This window comes from Agelaius phoeniceus, chromosome 1, assembly GCF_051311805.1.
Source record: "Agelaius phoeniceus isolate bAgePho1 chromosome 1, bAgePho1.hap1, whole genome shotgun sequence".
Classification (NCBI taxonomy): Eukaryota; Metazoa; Chordata; class Aves; order Passeriformes; family Icteridae; genus Agelaius; species Agelaius phoeniceus.
Window position 1 is genome coordinate 4,724,299 of NC_135265.1, and position 14,917 is coordinate 4,739,215.

Consider the following 14,917-nt stretch of genomic DNA (forward strand, 5'->3'; position numbering starts at 1 on the left):
CTTCTTGCTGTGCCTGTGTGTTGTCCTCTGCCTGGCAAGTCTGGCTGAATGGGAACCACCTGCAAAAATCCCCTTCTTGGTAACATCCTCAAGCCTATTTCTTCCCACTTTTCTCAGTGACATGCTTGATCAAAGAGATCATAACCCATGTCTTTGGGCTGCCTTTCCCACCAGCAGCTGTCCCTTCTGGGGGGCAGGGACAGAGGAGGGCAGAACAGACTTACCAGACTCCTGGGCCAGTTTCAGAGCCTTGCTCTCCGAGAACGACGACATCTCGTAGAAAGCCCGAGGATGGCTGGGGTCATCAAAGCCCTCAAAGTGGACACTCTTGCAGTAGACAACAGTGTCTGACAGCTCCTTGGCCAGCTTCAAGGTGTCACTCTAAAAACAGGACAGCAAGAGGTTTGTGGGGAGGTTTTACTCTCGTGCTCGAAATGGCAATTGTGTTTTCTCTATAGGATCCGTGGGGCTTCTCTTTTCCACCACTTCCACCAGGAAAAGATGCACACTCTCAGCAGCTGCTGGTGTGCCCTCTGTGTCACCTGTGCAGGAAAGGCTGGAAAAGGACTCTCCCTTTGTTGGTGGGATACCCTTCCTTGCTGCTCCCTGCAGAATCATTTCTATTTCAGCACCCACGTCTGTCTCCAGCTGCTAAACTTTACAGCAGAGCCTTAGCAATGACTTTTCCATACTGTCCTGGTCCCAGGCATGCAAACCTGGAAATAAAGGGAGTAAAAGGGTGTTTTGGCCTCCACAGAGCTTGGGCTTTTTTTCCCCCTTGAATTAGGAAGTTGTCACAATGCTTTGATGACTCCAACTCCAGAGCCACATTCACTGGTGCAAGTGGGAGTCCCCAGCTCCCATCAGGGGCAAGAAAAAAAAGTCAGAAGATGTCAGAATGTCAAAATAATGTACACATTACTGACTAGAGATCAGAGAAGTAAATAAGACCTGCAAAGAGTGAGCAGCTCATCAAAGGGAAATGTAGATCAGTCCTGATACAGAGGTAACACCAAACATCTTTGCCTTCAGTGGGGCTGAATGTGTCTGTGTCACCTATGAAGCCACCCCGTGACAGATATGGTCTTCACAAGGACCTGCATGCTGGAAACATCCATTTCCTCACAAGATGGGGCAGAACACTTGTGTAAAGGCCAGCCTTTTCCTTCCAGCAATCATCATACAAATTGCTTTAGTAGCTGGCCACCCCTTCCCCATAGATCTTCCCTCCCTCCTCCAGGTCAGAAACAAACAGCCAGTGAGGGTGCAGGCATATCCTAAAATGTGACTGGAAAAGCCAAAGTCATGACTGTCCCATGACAAACAGATTTCTGGAAATAAGACAGAGATTGAACATGTGCCCTTCCACTGCTTCCACAGTCTGTCCTTGCTGCAAGCTCCTCCAGTCTCATTTTAGAGAAAGAAGCCAACCTTTGTGCTTGGCTGGCTCTGCAAGATCTCTGTTTGTGCTTGGGACAGAGATCATTAAGCTGGGCAAGCACCAGGATCCTCAGCCCCAGCAATTTCAACAATTCACCCTTTCAACCCAGCTGAGTAGCTGAAACCACACTGAGACCTGTCTTGGCTGGGAACACATGAAAAATTGTATTTCAATTGCTTTCCTTTCTTTATTTCTTTAGGTGTGGTACAAAACCCACCTAAAAAAGTGATTTCTCAGTGATTTCTTCTTTCACTCACCTTTCCCTTCTGCTCTACCTTGGTCTTCACAGATTCATCTTCAATTTCAGCTGCTTCATCTTCATCAGAGACATCCTCAGCCTCCAGGTTGTTGTTCCCATTGATGGGGTCCTCCTGCCTGCTCAGCTTCTTGCCTTTCACCAGGATCTTCCCTTTCAGTTGCTGCATAAGGAAAAGTGGACAAAATACCTGGTGGTTAGAGGAGGCTCTGGCCCACCCTGAAAAAGCCCCTCAGTAACCAGTGCTTTGACAGTTCCATCAGTGACTGGTTATTACCCAGAGACACAGGTAAAAATAACTGTGTTTTTACACTGGGGCCCTGCCCAGCCTCTGAGACCACAAGCCATGAGTCTGAAAACCCCAGAGAGCCCAGTGATTCCCCTCTGCTATAGAGCTGACCATCTCCTCAACCAGACAACTTAAACAGTTGTGCTGCTAAAGACAATTAAAATACACTTTTTTTTCCCCCCAAGACTGAAATGTTCAGCAAACAAGGCCGAGCCTGGAGATCTGGGCTGCTGGAAGAAATTTGTGGCACCATTTCTGCCCCTCTGTGTGGCCTATTATTTATTAAATTTATTAATTATAATTTATTTAATAAATTTATTATTAATTATTAATTAATACTATTATTAATAATACATTATTAATAACTTATAATAAAAATTATAATAATAGAATAATAGAATAAAATAATATAAGAATAATAAAAGAATAGAATAGTAAATTTATTAAATAATAAATGATAAATTTATTAATAATAAAATTTAGAAATAATAAATTTAATAATATTTAAATATATTATTAAATATAATATATTTAATAATAAATATATATTTTTATATATTATAAAATATATATAATATATAATATTATATATAATATTATATATTTTATAATAATATATATTTATTATTATAAAATTTATAAATAATGAATTTGTTAATAATAATATTATATTTATTAATAGTATTATTATTAATAAATTATTATTAATTAATAAATGTATTAACCACCCCTCACTCTGCAGTGTGTGGTTATAAACCTGTGCACAACTCTGGAAACTGTTTGAGATCCAAGCAGGGACTGAGGCAGTGCAGCCTCTGCTCCACAGACATTTCAATGGGGAGGGAGCTCCAGTGAGTTCTGGACAGGTGCCCCATACAGTGCAGACATGGAATTTTATTGCATTTGGCATTTTGCAGGTGAAGCCTTAGGGTGCTGACAGCCTCAGGAGGATTTCCAGACCCTTTCCAAAGCTACCTCCTCTTCAGGAACAGCTTCTCCTGCCACTGCTCTGCTGGTACAACACTGAGCACAACCAGCATGTGCCAGTGCACCACAGCTGGGTGCAGAGGGAGTCCAGGGATCACACTCCCTGTGCTGAATTAATTCTCTCCAGCCTCTTTCAAGGTTCACATGAAAGCCCTTGTTGGAACCCTGGCTGCTGAGACTTTCAGACTTTCTGTGCTGAATTGCACAGACCCCCAAGAGAACACTGCACTGACCTGAGGCCCTGGAGAAGCTTCCAAAATGGAATGACAGAACTGGGATTGTGGGTGTGGGGCTTGAATAGGAGTGTGTGGTATCACAGGATGGGAAACTTAGGGTTTAAGAATACAGTAATGGATATAAAGAATATACTTTAGAATACAGTAATGGATATAAAGCAAGATGGAGGTTTTAGGGCAGAGGCTTGTCCTTCTTCTCCACCTTCTTCTTCACCTTCCTCTCCATGGGTTTGGGTGGTTTTGTGTAATTGGATAAAAAAGTCCCCATTGCAGCCACGGGTGGTTGGTTATTCGGTGAAAAGTAAAAATAATTGATGTGTCATTTCCTAATTGGACATTTCCTAAGTTGATCCTTCAAAGGCCTTGTAGAGAGAGATGGGGCTCCATTTTTAGTTTGTTGGAGTGAAGTGCTGCAGAACTCAGGGTTTGTGAGAGTGTGACATAGATAAGATCTGATAAACATCTGAGTCCCAACAAGAAATAGAGTCTCATGAATTTAATCCTGACCCTGGAATAAAAGAAGCAAAGAATCCACAACCCCTCACCACTGATGCATCCTTTGCACAAGCCCTGGCTGCTGGAGCCTGGGCAGGGATGACTTAGAGCCCAAACAAGGCAGCAAGCAATGTTTGGAGCAGGGAGAATTGTTGGGAAAGGTGACTGGGGGTGATCTCCAGGTGTATGGGTTATGCCTTAAAATCAAGAGCACCACTAGGCCTGGCAGCTTCCAGGAACAGGAGATTTGCTGCCACCTGGATGTGTTTGGTACTCCTGGCTTTGGAGGGTACAAGTTATATTCCAGAAAAATGCTGTCTTGGAATTAGGCACTACAGCCCCTCAGTCTGTGTAGCACGTTCCCCTTTCCTCAGCAACACCCTATATTTACCTTTTCTGCAACAGTAAAAGCAACAAAACCCCACCACATTCAAATGACAGGACTGTGAAAAACCAAGGATCTTTTATGAAACAACACAGGCATTTTTAAAGGACACCATTCCCTCTTTGCACCCTTTGTGGGTTCAAGCAAATTGCATCCCATCTTTACAGAGACCAGCCCCACTCCTCATCACCTGGCAAAGCTGTGGATGAAGCTGGGCTTGAGCAGAAATCCAACACTGGCCCCTGAGGCAGCAGCTGAGAGCATTTTTATTCAGCTATAAATGAGCTGTTTGCAGTGGGGCACTTTCCCTGTCACTCAAAAGCTGCACTCAGAGCACAGCAATATCCTCCTCCCATCCCCACCCCATCCTCCCAGGCAGGGCTGTGCTCTGCTTCTCCACATCCATGGCTGGGAGATGAGCTGGCTCAGCTTCAGAGCCTGACTTCAGCCTGCTGCTCTCATGTCCCTTCCCACCCTCCTGCCTCCACACCCAGCTCTACTCTGTTCTTCCACCACAAAATCCAGTTCTGGGTGAGCTTTTAGGCTCTGCTCAGCACTTGGGGTGGATAAGCCTGGAAGGATTGCACTGGGGACAGTAAGGAGTGATGCCTCAGGTTTTAGCTTTTATATTTTTCAGATTCTGTGCTGCTTCAGTGTGTGGGTCTGGGCTTCACATCAGGGGATGCTGAGCTCTGTGCACAGAGCAGGGAGACAAAACAATTCCTGCTCCAGCTGGGCACCAAGGACAAATGATCCAAATCTCAGCCCCAGAGCACAAACCCCGTGGGCTGGAGAGAGAAGAACAAGCAGGGTGGGACTGCAGGGGCTAAAGCTGGAATGGGACAATGAACTGCAAGATGCAAATGGAGCAGAACTGATCCCAGGGAGAGAGCCCGGGAGCGCTGGTGCATTTTGGGGCCATTTTGGTTCATCTTGGGTGCAGCCCTGGCTGGGCTCTTGTGCTGCCCAAGGTGCATCCATGGAGGCCTTTGAATAAATCCCTGCTTCATTCTTTAGCTCTGTCCAGCTTCTGTTCTAGGTCAGCCTGCACAAGGCATCAGGAGAGGCTGAGAGCAGCCCCTCTTGTCCCCTGCAGGCTGCAGATACCATCCTGGCATTTAATGTTTTATCTGTCTCTGCTTTCTAATGTCCCACAAGAAATGTTACTGCCTCCCCTCACAGCTCAGCAGTGGAGAACTAAGGATAAGGTATTTGGGTCAGCCCACTTGATTCTTAATTACCAGCAGGTAATTAAGCTTTTTAAATCTTGCCTAAGCCTCTGAAGGGGGGAAATGATGCCTCAAGTTTTAGCTTTCATATTTTTCAGATTCTGTGTTGCTTTAGTGTGTAGTTCTGAGCTTCATATTAGGGGATGGTGAGCTCTCTGCACAGAGTAGGGAGACAAAACAATTCCTTCTCTAGCTGGAGACCAAGGACAACCAATACAAGTTTCAGGCCCAAGAGCAGAAAAATGTGAATTGAAGAGGGAAAACAAGAAAGATGGGGCTTATAATCTGAAGCTGTAATTGGACAATTAACTCCAATATGCAAATGGACCAGAACCTATAAAAGTGTGAGACCTTGTGACCAGTCATCCATTTTGTGACCATTTTGGTTCACTTTGGGCTGGGCTCTTGTGCTGCCCAAGGTGGATCCATTGAGGCCTTTTCATAAATACCTAATTTACTCTTTAGCTCTGTGTAGCCTCTGTTCTAGGTCAGCCTTCTCATTCAGCCTGCACAGCAAGTGGGAGGTGCAATTGCTGGCACAGACCAACCCTACATGGCTGAAGAGCATCACGAGGGAAGGGACAGCAACACAGCCTCCACTGTGTCTCCTCACCACAAGCCATTCCAGGGCTGCCAGCAGCAGGTCCTCAGTGCTGCTGTTTATCCTATCTAGCCTCTGGTTCCTCTGGGAAACCTTGGATAGGGTGCAGATGCTCCCCATGGGCACAGGACACTGCTCCTAAGCTTACAAGGGAGAGCAGGCCATGTGCCACCTAACTCAGAGGAGATCTATTTACTTATTTGTCAGAAGAAAGGGTGAGACTCACCCCAAAGAGAGGCATTTTCACCCCCATTTCCTGCAAAAGGTGCTATCCTGTAGTAGCATTGCAGTGACTCCCCTTGCAAGTCCTAAATGTGAGAGTTTATCTTCTTTCCTGAGGTTTTAAATAAGCTGATATAGACAGTCACAAACACACACCTGCCCTTGCTCCATCTCTCCTGGTTCCCCTTCATGTGATATTAAGTATTTCTAGCCCGAGGCAAAACACACTCAGCTCATCAGTTCAGCTCTGCTGAGCAGATCCCTTGCCTTAGGAGGAAGCAATAGCTGAAATACTCAATAAATGTTCTCCAAGTAGACCATAAAGCCATTCCAGCTGTCTGTGGGAAGCCCAAGGTGGAGTACAACCTCAGGAAGGGCTACAAGGACATTGGACTCCACTGAGAACACACAGTGGAGTGGCTGCTGGAACAGATGCAGCTCTTGCCCTATAAATGGCATTCCTCAGTCCTCCTGAAGTGGAGCTCATCTGCTCTCCCACTTCTTCCACTGCACACTGAACAAGCTCAGCTCTGCAGGTGAAATGGTTCTGACAACACTGGCATATGGAAGCCATCTTAAAGGAAAGCACTGATTTTACCAGAAGCAGCAGAGCTGTAATGAGCAGAGGATTTTAAAAGATCTGCATGCACAGGTTTATCCCACCTGAAATCTTCCTGCCCCTAGGAGCACCCTGAGAGCCACAGCAAGGTCTGAGCTCCAGTTTTCATCTCAGTGGGGATGGAGGATTTGTAAAGTGATCCATCTCAACCAACTTTCTGTGGCTTCAACACCTCCTTTAGAGTCAACAGAGAAAACCAAACACTCCCAGGGTGTGATTCCTCCTCTGTTTGGACAAACACTGAGGAGGAGGAGGTGGACCACACCTCCAGCTCCTGGGACTGTTTGTCCAAAGGAGCCCAGAGTGAAGTGCTCAGGTACATGGATACACAGGGTCAGCACTGTCCCCTGACATCCCACCCTGAGGATGAGGATGAGAGGAATAGTGGATTTGTCTTTACAAAAAGCTGTGGGTCTGCTGGTAGATAAAACCAGCACTGGGAGTTTAAAAAAACAATGGGAAGGATTCCACTGATTGATGAATGGAAAAAGATATTTGCTTTTACAAATAAACTTTAGGTTTGCTGAAAAATGAAATTAGACATTGAAAGATGAAAGAAACAATGGAGAAGAAAAAACCCTAAATTCCATAAGAATTAAAAATTAAAAGGGAGGGTTATATATTAGAGGGGAATCTCTGGTATCAGGTGTTTTGGATGGACCTCTCAAGTACCTCAGCCAATGGGGAAAGAGAAGGGAAATGTGGCTGAGAAATTGGGATAAAAAGGAGGCTGCATCCTCCAAAAATTTGAGAGATCCCAGAGGAATGCCCCATGGGCTCTCCCTTTATTAAATAAAGTAAAAGGACTCCTCTGTCTCCTTTTTGGACATAAACCTCTGGTGTTTGTGGATTAATTTTCCTAACAAGGATATCCACCTCTGCAGACTTCTGGAAGCTGTGAGGAATAACATATTCCCATTCCTGAGGAGAATCAGATGCACTAACTGGTGTGACATCTCCATCTGTGCATGTCCTTCAGCTCAAACTGAAGTGAGTGGCACCAGAGGATGAAGAGAGTCTCCAGGAAAAGGGGAAGAAACACATTACTGAAGGAGGGTTTGGAATATTGAAGGGAACTCAGCTGAAGAACTTCAGGCAAGAAGATGCACTGCAGACAAGACTGACACAAGCTGGGCTTCAGGTCCATCTGTATATCTCTGGAGAAACAGAGATGTGCAGATGGACCTGAAGCCACACTGGCACAAAATGTGTGGGTAATGCCCAAAGCCACTGTCCTCATGAACAAGGAATTCCAGGAACAAAGAACTGTAGGGGTTTCAGACCCCTGGATACACTGAATAGTTCCAGCAGTGGGAGAAGTATTCAGCCTCATTTTAAGACTGTGACTGCAGCATTTCTAGCTGGGATGTAGGGACGGGGCCAAGGGGCCCTGGCACACTCCTGGCAGGGTTGGGACAGAAGGGCAAGAGCCCACCAGCATCTCCTCCCTCCAGCCCTGGTGCTGCCTGGAGCCTTTATATGTGTTTTTACACATAATTCACTATTGGGGCCTGAAGACAGCAGCTTGGGGGAGGTATTCAGCCAATCTGTGTAGCCCAACACTGCTCCTGGATGGAGCCGAATAAATCAGATTCCTGCCCCGGGCTGTGGTGTGAATCGTTAGCACCAATCCAAACCGTGTCAATCTTCCTTTAATTACTAACCTTGCCCTGCTGACACAATCGGCAGCAATCCTTCGACTGTTTGTGTTTACAGCCTCCAGCCCTTAGCCCAGTGGAAGATCCCACCCTTTTCCTGATAAAAAAAAATACCTTGTTGTGCCTGGTTTCCTCCTGTCAACAAGGGAGGGAAAAGCCAAGAGCTTCCTGGTTTGTTGGTTTGTTTGCTTTTCCCTCATGTTTCAGTTTCAATGTATTTTACACCAAAAAAAAATCAGCATTTCAGCCCTTTGCACTGTCCTACTTCACACAGCAGGAAGGCAGAGGAAAAGTACCAGAAGGAAAAGGATAGGTGTTGCAACATTGGCAATTTTTCTGTGTTTAAACTAAATGCATCAATCCCTGCAATGGAGCAGATCAGCCCAAATCCATCCCCTAGGGTAGATCTGGGCATTGTGTCCAGCTGGGGCCAAGTGTCTTTTTGGCAATCAAAATCAGGTTAGATGAGCACAGGCATGGAAAAAGCATCTTTGGGAAGTTGGGGTCATCCCCTTCCACTCACAAATCACACATTGCTTTGCTTGGTGTTTCTCCTTTCTCTCCTCCTACCATTACCATCAGCTGAAAAGCCATCAGCACTTTTCCTGATCCTGCACCAGGATAAATAACAAGTCAGGAGGGGACACTGAGGATGTATTTTTCCAACTGCAAAGATTGATCTCTGTGCTGGGAGTGTCCTCACCCTGGGAGAGTCACTTCTCCCAGTGGAGGCACCTTGTCTGTGCCAGAGCCAAGGTCCTGCTGAAGCAGCAGCAGTAAAAATTACAATTCATCCTAATTTATTGCCCTGGTGCTTAGGGACCAGCCCAGAGCAGCTTCCCTCTGTGCCAGGAATTGTATCAAACAAGGCATGACACTCCTAAACAAAAGGGGAAAGTCAGAAAGAGAAAGGAGATAAAGGAAGAGGGAGAACTAATATAGAAGATATTCTGAGTGGATTGTTTTCCTCTCCTTTCTCCCCTGCTGACTGCCAGCTTTATCTCACCCACAAACTCCTTCCAGCTCTGACTAGGCATGTTCATCCAAGTTTTGGAGAATGAGCAAAGAAATGCAATTTAAAGGGAGCTGCAGCTAACCCTGCAGGAGTCTGTTTCTGCAAAGTGCTAAGAAAAACAGAAAGAAAGGCAGGAAGGAAGGCAGGAAGGAAGAGAAAGACAAGAAAGAAAGACAGAAAGAAAGAAAAAGAAAGAAAGACAAGAAAGACAAGAAAGAAAGAAAGAAAGAAAGCACAAACCACATGGGTGGAAATAGATTAATGTTTCCTTTTGGCTCCTGTTTTGGAGACATATTTTCCATATCAAGATTCCATTTCCATTTTTTTTCTGTCAGCCAATGATTTATAGTGGTGAACCACTGCTGAGTGCTGTGTATCTCTTTCCTCTTGCAAGGCCAGGGCTCAGCTCCCAGCCTGTCAGCTGCAGGGAATATTTTATTCCTGGGAATAAAAGGGGAATCTCTAGGCAGACTCCTGCTTCCCTTTTTCCTCCCTGGACATCTCCATCCCCACCAACCCAGGCCATTCCCAGGGGCTCCCCCAGGACACTCTCAATGGCAGGACACTTTGTTTTTAATACACTTCAGGTTCCTTGCAGTGGTTTTCCCTTTGAGTTTTGAGCTTTGCACTCAGCAAGAAGAAAAACTTCCCGTCTTGTCCAACCCTGAGAAGGCAGAAAGTGCTGGAGTGGCCTTGCTTACCTCAGGGGAGGGGAACTGGGATTTGTTTCCATCGACTGGGGCGACCAGGAGCATGTCCTGCAGGATGGTGGTCATGTGCTGGGCCATGACCTTCTGCTGCTCCACGCTGCAGTGGTTCTCCAGGGAGATGATGACAGGGTATGGTGAGGTCTGGAACAGCAAGACAGCAACACTCACCATCAATGAACTCTGTGCTGTCACCAGTCTGCAGGAATTGGTATGAACCCCAGTGCTGCTGTCTCTGGGAGGGAGTGTGTCAACAGGAGGGCCTGATATTCTCCCAAAGCAAGGATTCGTTTAAAATGGAATTTGTTAAAGTAGTTACTCAGATCTGTGCTGATGCCTTCCAGAGATGATGGTCCAATGGAGAAGGCACCAGGATGGCTCAGGATTACCTCTCACAGACTTTCTGGGGCACTCCCTGTGCCTCCATTCTCCACTTGCACTGTGGGCCAGAGCACCTTCCCACCCACCTTCAGAGGAGGGTAGGGGAAGGGGGTTTGAAATCACAGGGTTTGCTCAAACCCTTAAGTGATAACAATCCTTGCTTCATTCCTGCATAGGCCTGACCTGGTTCCCTGTGCCCCCCAGGTCATTTTGTGTGCTGAAGGCATTGTCATTATTGTCACTGTCACTCCTTTATGGCCCCAAACAAAATTTGGCACCAGCTCCCCAGTGCACTGAAGGAAAACAACAGAGTCCAGTGAGTCTGGACAGACCTAAGATTTTCTGAAGCCTGCTGCCATACAAGAATCCAGCCCTGTTCACCCATTTTAATGCAGAATAAAACCAGTCCTTCACATCCAAAACATGCACATAGGTTCCTCTAAACAAGAAACAGACCCTGAGACATCAAAGCCACACAAATCATGGGCTTGCTGGCGTTTCCCACCAGGTATGCTCAAGATTATAAACATCATTTTCATTGTAGAGGGGTCCAGGATGCAGCTGTGCTGGCACAGGTTCAAACTCATCCTCAGATGGTGCTCTCCCTGTCCAGCAACCCCCAGGGATGGATCTCTGCAGGAAGCAGAGCATGGATGCTCAGACAGAAGGAGCAGGAATTTCTCTCGTCCCCATGAGGTGAAGCTGTCATTGCTTCTGCTCTTTGCTGGGGGGGAAGAGCTCTACTGCCAGTCCTAGGTTGTACAACAGGAGAAAAAGTCCCTCATCCTTACTTGGAATGCATAGTTCTTGATGGCCTTAATGACATCACTGAAGAGGATCTTGGAGGTGAGGGTGTAGCCGTGATAAATGACGGGCTCTGAGTTGGGGCCGTCCCAGCAATCCAGCTCCACACAGCGACAGCCTTTGGTCAGGGCTCTGGAAACAAAGAAGGGACTGGTTGGGTTCTACACCTTCTGCTCCATCTCCAAGTGAGGCTACATCAGGCACAGCCACTGCCTGGGAAGACTGGAAGGAAGTTCAGGAGCAAGGGAGAAGAAAGGAGCTTGGAAAAGCAGGAAAGCAGATAAAGGATGGGATCAGGTGGAGTCGGTGTCAGCAAGGAGAGCACAGAAGGATCTGAGAAATAAGGTAGTGAAAGCCCAAGGTAGAATTATCCAAAGAATAAGACATAGTGAGTGTCAGATAAGGACGGACACTGATTACTGTGCCCCAAGCCTTTCCCCAAAGATGGTGAAGAGAAGAGAAAATCAAGAGAGGCTGCAGTGGAAGAATGACAGTCAGCCTTAGAAGCCAGGTCACAAAGTTTAGATGATGTGATTTCTTCATCTAGATTGGATATGACATGAGGGATGAATCCTCAGAGCTGAGAGAAAGCAGGGAGGGAGCTATGGGACCTCCACCACAGCAGAGGAGACTGCTGAGGGACAGTGTCCTAAACCAAGTCTACAGACTGAATTTCCATGTGAAATTCCTACCTCTACATATCCATACTTTCATTTCAATTTATTTTCAAATGTAGATTCCTCCCCCATCTATCTAGGAGGTGATCTCGTCTCTTTTACAGTAATTCCCTAAACATTTCAGATCACACAATTCCTCTAACTCATTGCAATAGAATCACAGAATGGTTTGGGTTGGAAGGGACCTTAAAGATCATCCAGTTCCAATCCCCTGCCATGGGAAGGGACAGAGCCCTGTCCAACCTGGCCTTGAACACTTCCAGGGATGGAGCATCCACAGCATCTCTGGGAAACCTGTTCCAGAATAATGGGATTTTTTTTTTTTTTTTTTGGTACAACCCAAACATACATCTATAATTTTAAGGCTGTGTAAGATGAATTCAAAGAGCTACTGAGAAGCAACCTGTGCCAGATTTCACTCTCAACACTTTTGACCTTGTGACTTTGGTCAGGTTGCTCCTGAGAATGAGATAAGCCATAAACAAAGGCAGAACTGCAGCCATTGACTGGCTCATAAGGAAACACTGTCTCACCTGATAAAAACAAGCAGTGATGTCTTGTGGGTGTGCAAATTACTAAAGGTCACTGCACCCATCTGGCCATGAGACATCAGATGCTGTTAAAGGCAGACATAGGCAACACCTAAAGCTCAGTGCAGGGGTGCTGTGGGAATATCTGAGATGATAAAAAGGCACCAGGTGTAAGTTCTGCTGATCACTTCCCCTGCTCATATCCCACCTCTTTTTTTTTTTTTTTTTTTTTGATTGCTCCAACGAGGACTCTCCAAAATACCAAAATACACCCCAGCATGGTTGTGGGGACAGTTCCTGCCATGGATCTCTCCCAAAAGGCAGCACAGAACATAAGCACCATGACACTATGCATCATTTTGGCTTCTCCCAGACCTGCAGCCCTATCCCAGGAGGAATCTTTCCATCTTGTAAGCTCCTTGCACTCTCTTGTGCCATATTTTGGGGAATGCAACACCCCCTCATCATCATGCTTAGAGAACACCAGGCCAGAGGGCTGTAATCCAGCCTCCAGTGACTGCAGATATTTTATACTGCTTCCAAATGTAGTAATTATACATCTACACCCAGGTGGACACCAGATGAGACTCAGGTCAAAGAGCTGTGACAAGGAGCTGGTTGGGAAACAGCTCACCCTGGAAACATGGGCCAGCCCCTATTACCTGGTCTGGTGGGAGACTGCTTCTTGATCCCTTGCATCCATCAGCATCATGTCTTCTGAAAGAGAGAGGGAAACCTCCCCAACACACACAAACACACACTCTCTTTACCTGATATAGGCCTCTGTGCTGCTTGGCCCTGTGATCTGGTCTTCCATGAGATAGGTGTTGTGTGAGGATGACACCAAGTAGTGGCTGAGAGGTTGGGTCATGTCCTGGTAAACTTTCCTGTGGGAGGGGTTGAATATGTTCCCCTCATCTGACAGCAGGTACATCAGGAAACCATCCTTGGTCATGGCATTGCCCCTCTTGGCTGTCAGACAAACAGACAGAAGACCCCACAGTGAAAATGAGACACCACCAGGTAACACTGCCACCTTCACCACGGTGCCTCTGCCCTCCACGAGACCCCAGAGGCAACATGTGCTCCCCAGGCATCCAGTGAAAGCAAAGACATGGATGTTCTCCAGGCAAGGATGGCACCTTCAGCTGCCTGAAAATGCCTTTAAAGCCCTTCCCAAGCAAAGCTTTTTATGACACTTTACTTGTCCTTGATAACATCATAAAAGTGTCAAAGACAGACCTTACCTCATCTGTCTCCAGAGATTTACAGCACGAAAATCTCTGTTTGAGCATTTCAAGGTTTCTTTGCACCAACCCAGAGAAGCTGTCAGATGTCTAAACACAGCCAGATAAATCCTGTCTAGATTATCCAATGAAATACATGATTTGCAAAGAGGAAATACAAAATTACTCCCCATTTTGAGGGACTGCACTAGATCTCAGCCTAATCCTAAGCCTTGTCCCTCTCCTGAAGGAAGATCAGGATAGTGGAAAACCAGCCCATGATTGTGAGTTGGCTCTTGGAACCCATCCTCCAAGGTGCTCCAGAGTGATGATTCACCCACAATCTGAGCAGACAGACAGTTCAGTGTCTGCCTCCTAGACAGCTGTCACCTCCTTGGCCTCTACTCAGAGATCCCATCTGCAGATGGCTTTACAGGTGCCCACCATCAAGGACATCTGCCTCCACTCCAGCTTCTGGAGAACACAAATATTGCTCCATTCTCAGCCTTGAAAAGGCACATGAAGTCTTGGCACCTGAATAACCCATCTGAGTCTTTCCCTCAGGATTTTCATCATCCTCTAGTCAAACCTGCATCAATCCCTCTCCTGCTGTTCAGTGCACCCAAAATAAAATTGAAGAGAGAGATTTCCCAGCCTCTCCTCTGCCCTCCCCTCCTAGAGATGCTAGGAGAGAAGAGCAGAGGAGAGGCTGGGAAATCTCTCTCTTCAATTTTATTTTAATAAATAAATATGTTGATGCTCCCCTAGGAGAGAGTGGTTTTTTAGAAGCAGCTGTGGGGAGAAAATAATGCAACGACTGCAGGAAAAAAAGCAACAGCAATGCAATTCATAATTCATCAAAAAAGCAAGATTTTGAAGCAAACCAGACAGGGTTTTCAACCTACCTCTTTCGTTGGGCTCATATCTCTGAATTAAGGCAGGGGCAGCAATAACAGCATCTTCTTCCTGCTGCACCTCATAGAGAAACCTCACCAGGTTCTGGCAGGACATGAACCCCTCAGGGTCCGAGTACATTTGGAAGATGCTGTCTATTTCCTTCCTCTCTGTCAGTATCTTGTAAAATTCCTCTATCTCATCATCCTCCAGAGCCTCTGTTTTGGACTTGTCACAGTGCTGTAAACGTAGAGGGGAGAAGGAG

At 46.2% G+C, this 14,917-nt stretch overlaps 1 protein-coding gene across 2 annotated transcripts in view; it reads right to left on the reverse strand.

The window, feature by feature from the left end:
• PLCD1 (phospholipase C delta 1) overlaps positions 1-14,917 on the reverse strand; it is a 55,923-nt gene that overhangs the window by 6,434 nt on the left and 34,572 nt on the right. For both annotated transcript variants that reach the window (XM_077187419.1, XM_054632754.2), the window contains exons 5-10: positions 14,664-14,892; positions 13,303-13,504; positions 11,313-11,457; positions 10,135-10,284; positions 1,699-1,860; positions 225-381 (exon numbers count right to left, since the gene is read on the reverse strand). In XM_077187419.1, coding sequence (XP_077043534.1) covers positions 225-381; positions 1,699-1,860; positions 10,135-10,284; positions 11,313-11,457; positions 13,303-13,504; positions 14,664-14,892 — 1,045 coding nt within the window. The remainder of the gene's footprint in view (positions 1-224; positions 382-1,698; positions 1,861-10,134; positions 10,285-11,312; positions 11,458-13,302; positions 13,505-14,663; positions 14,893-14,917) is intronic.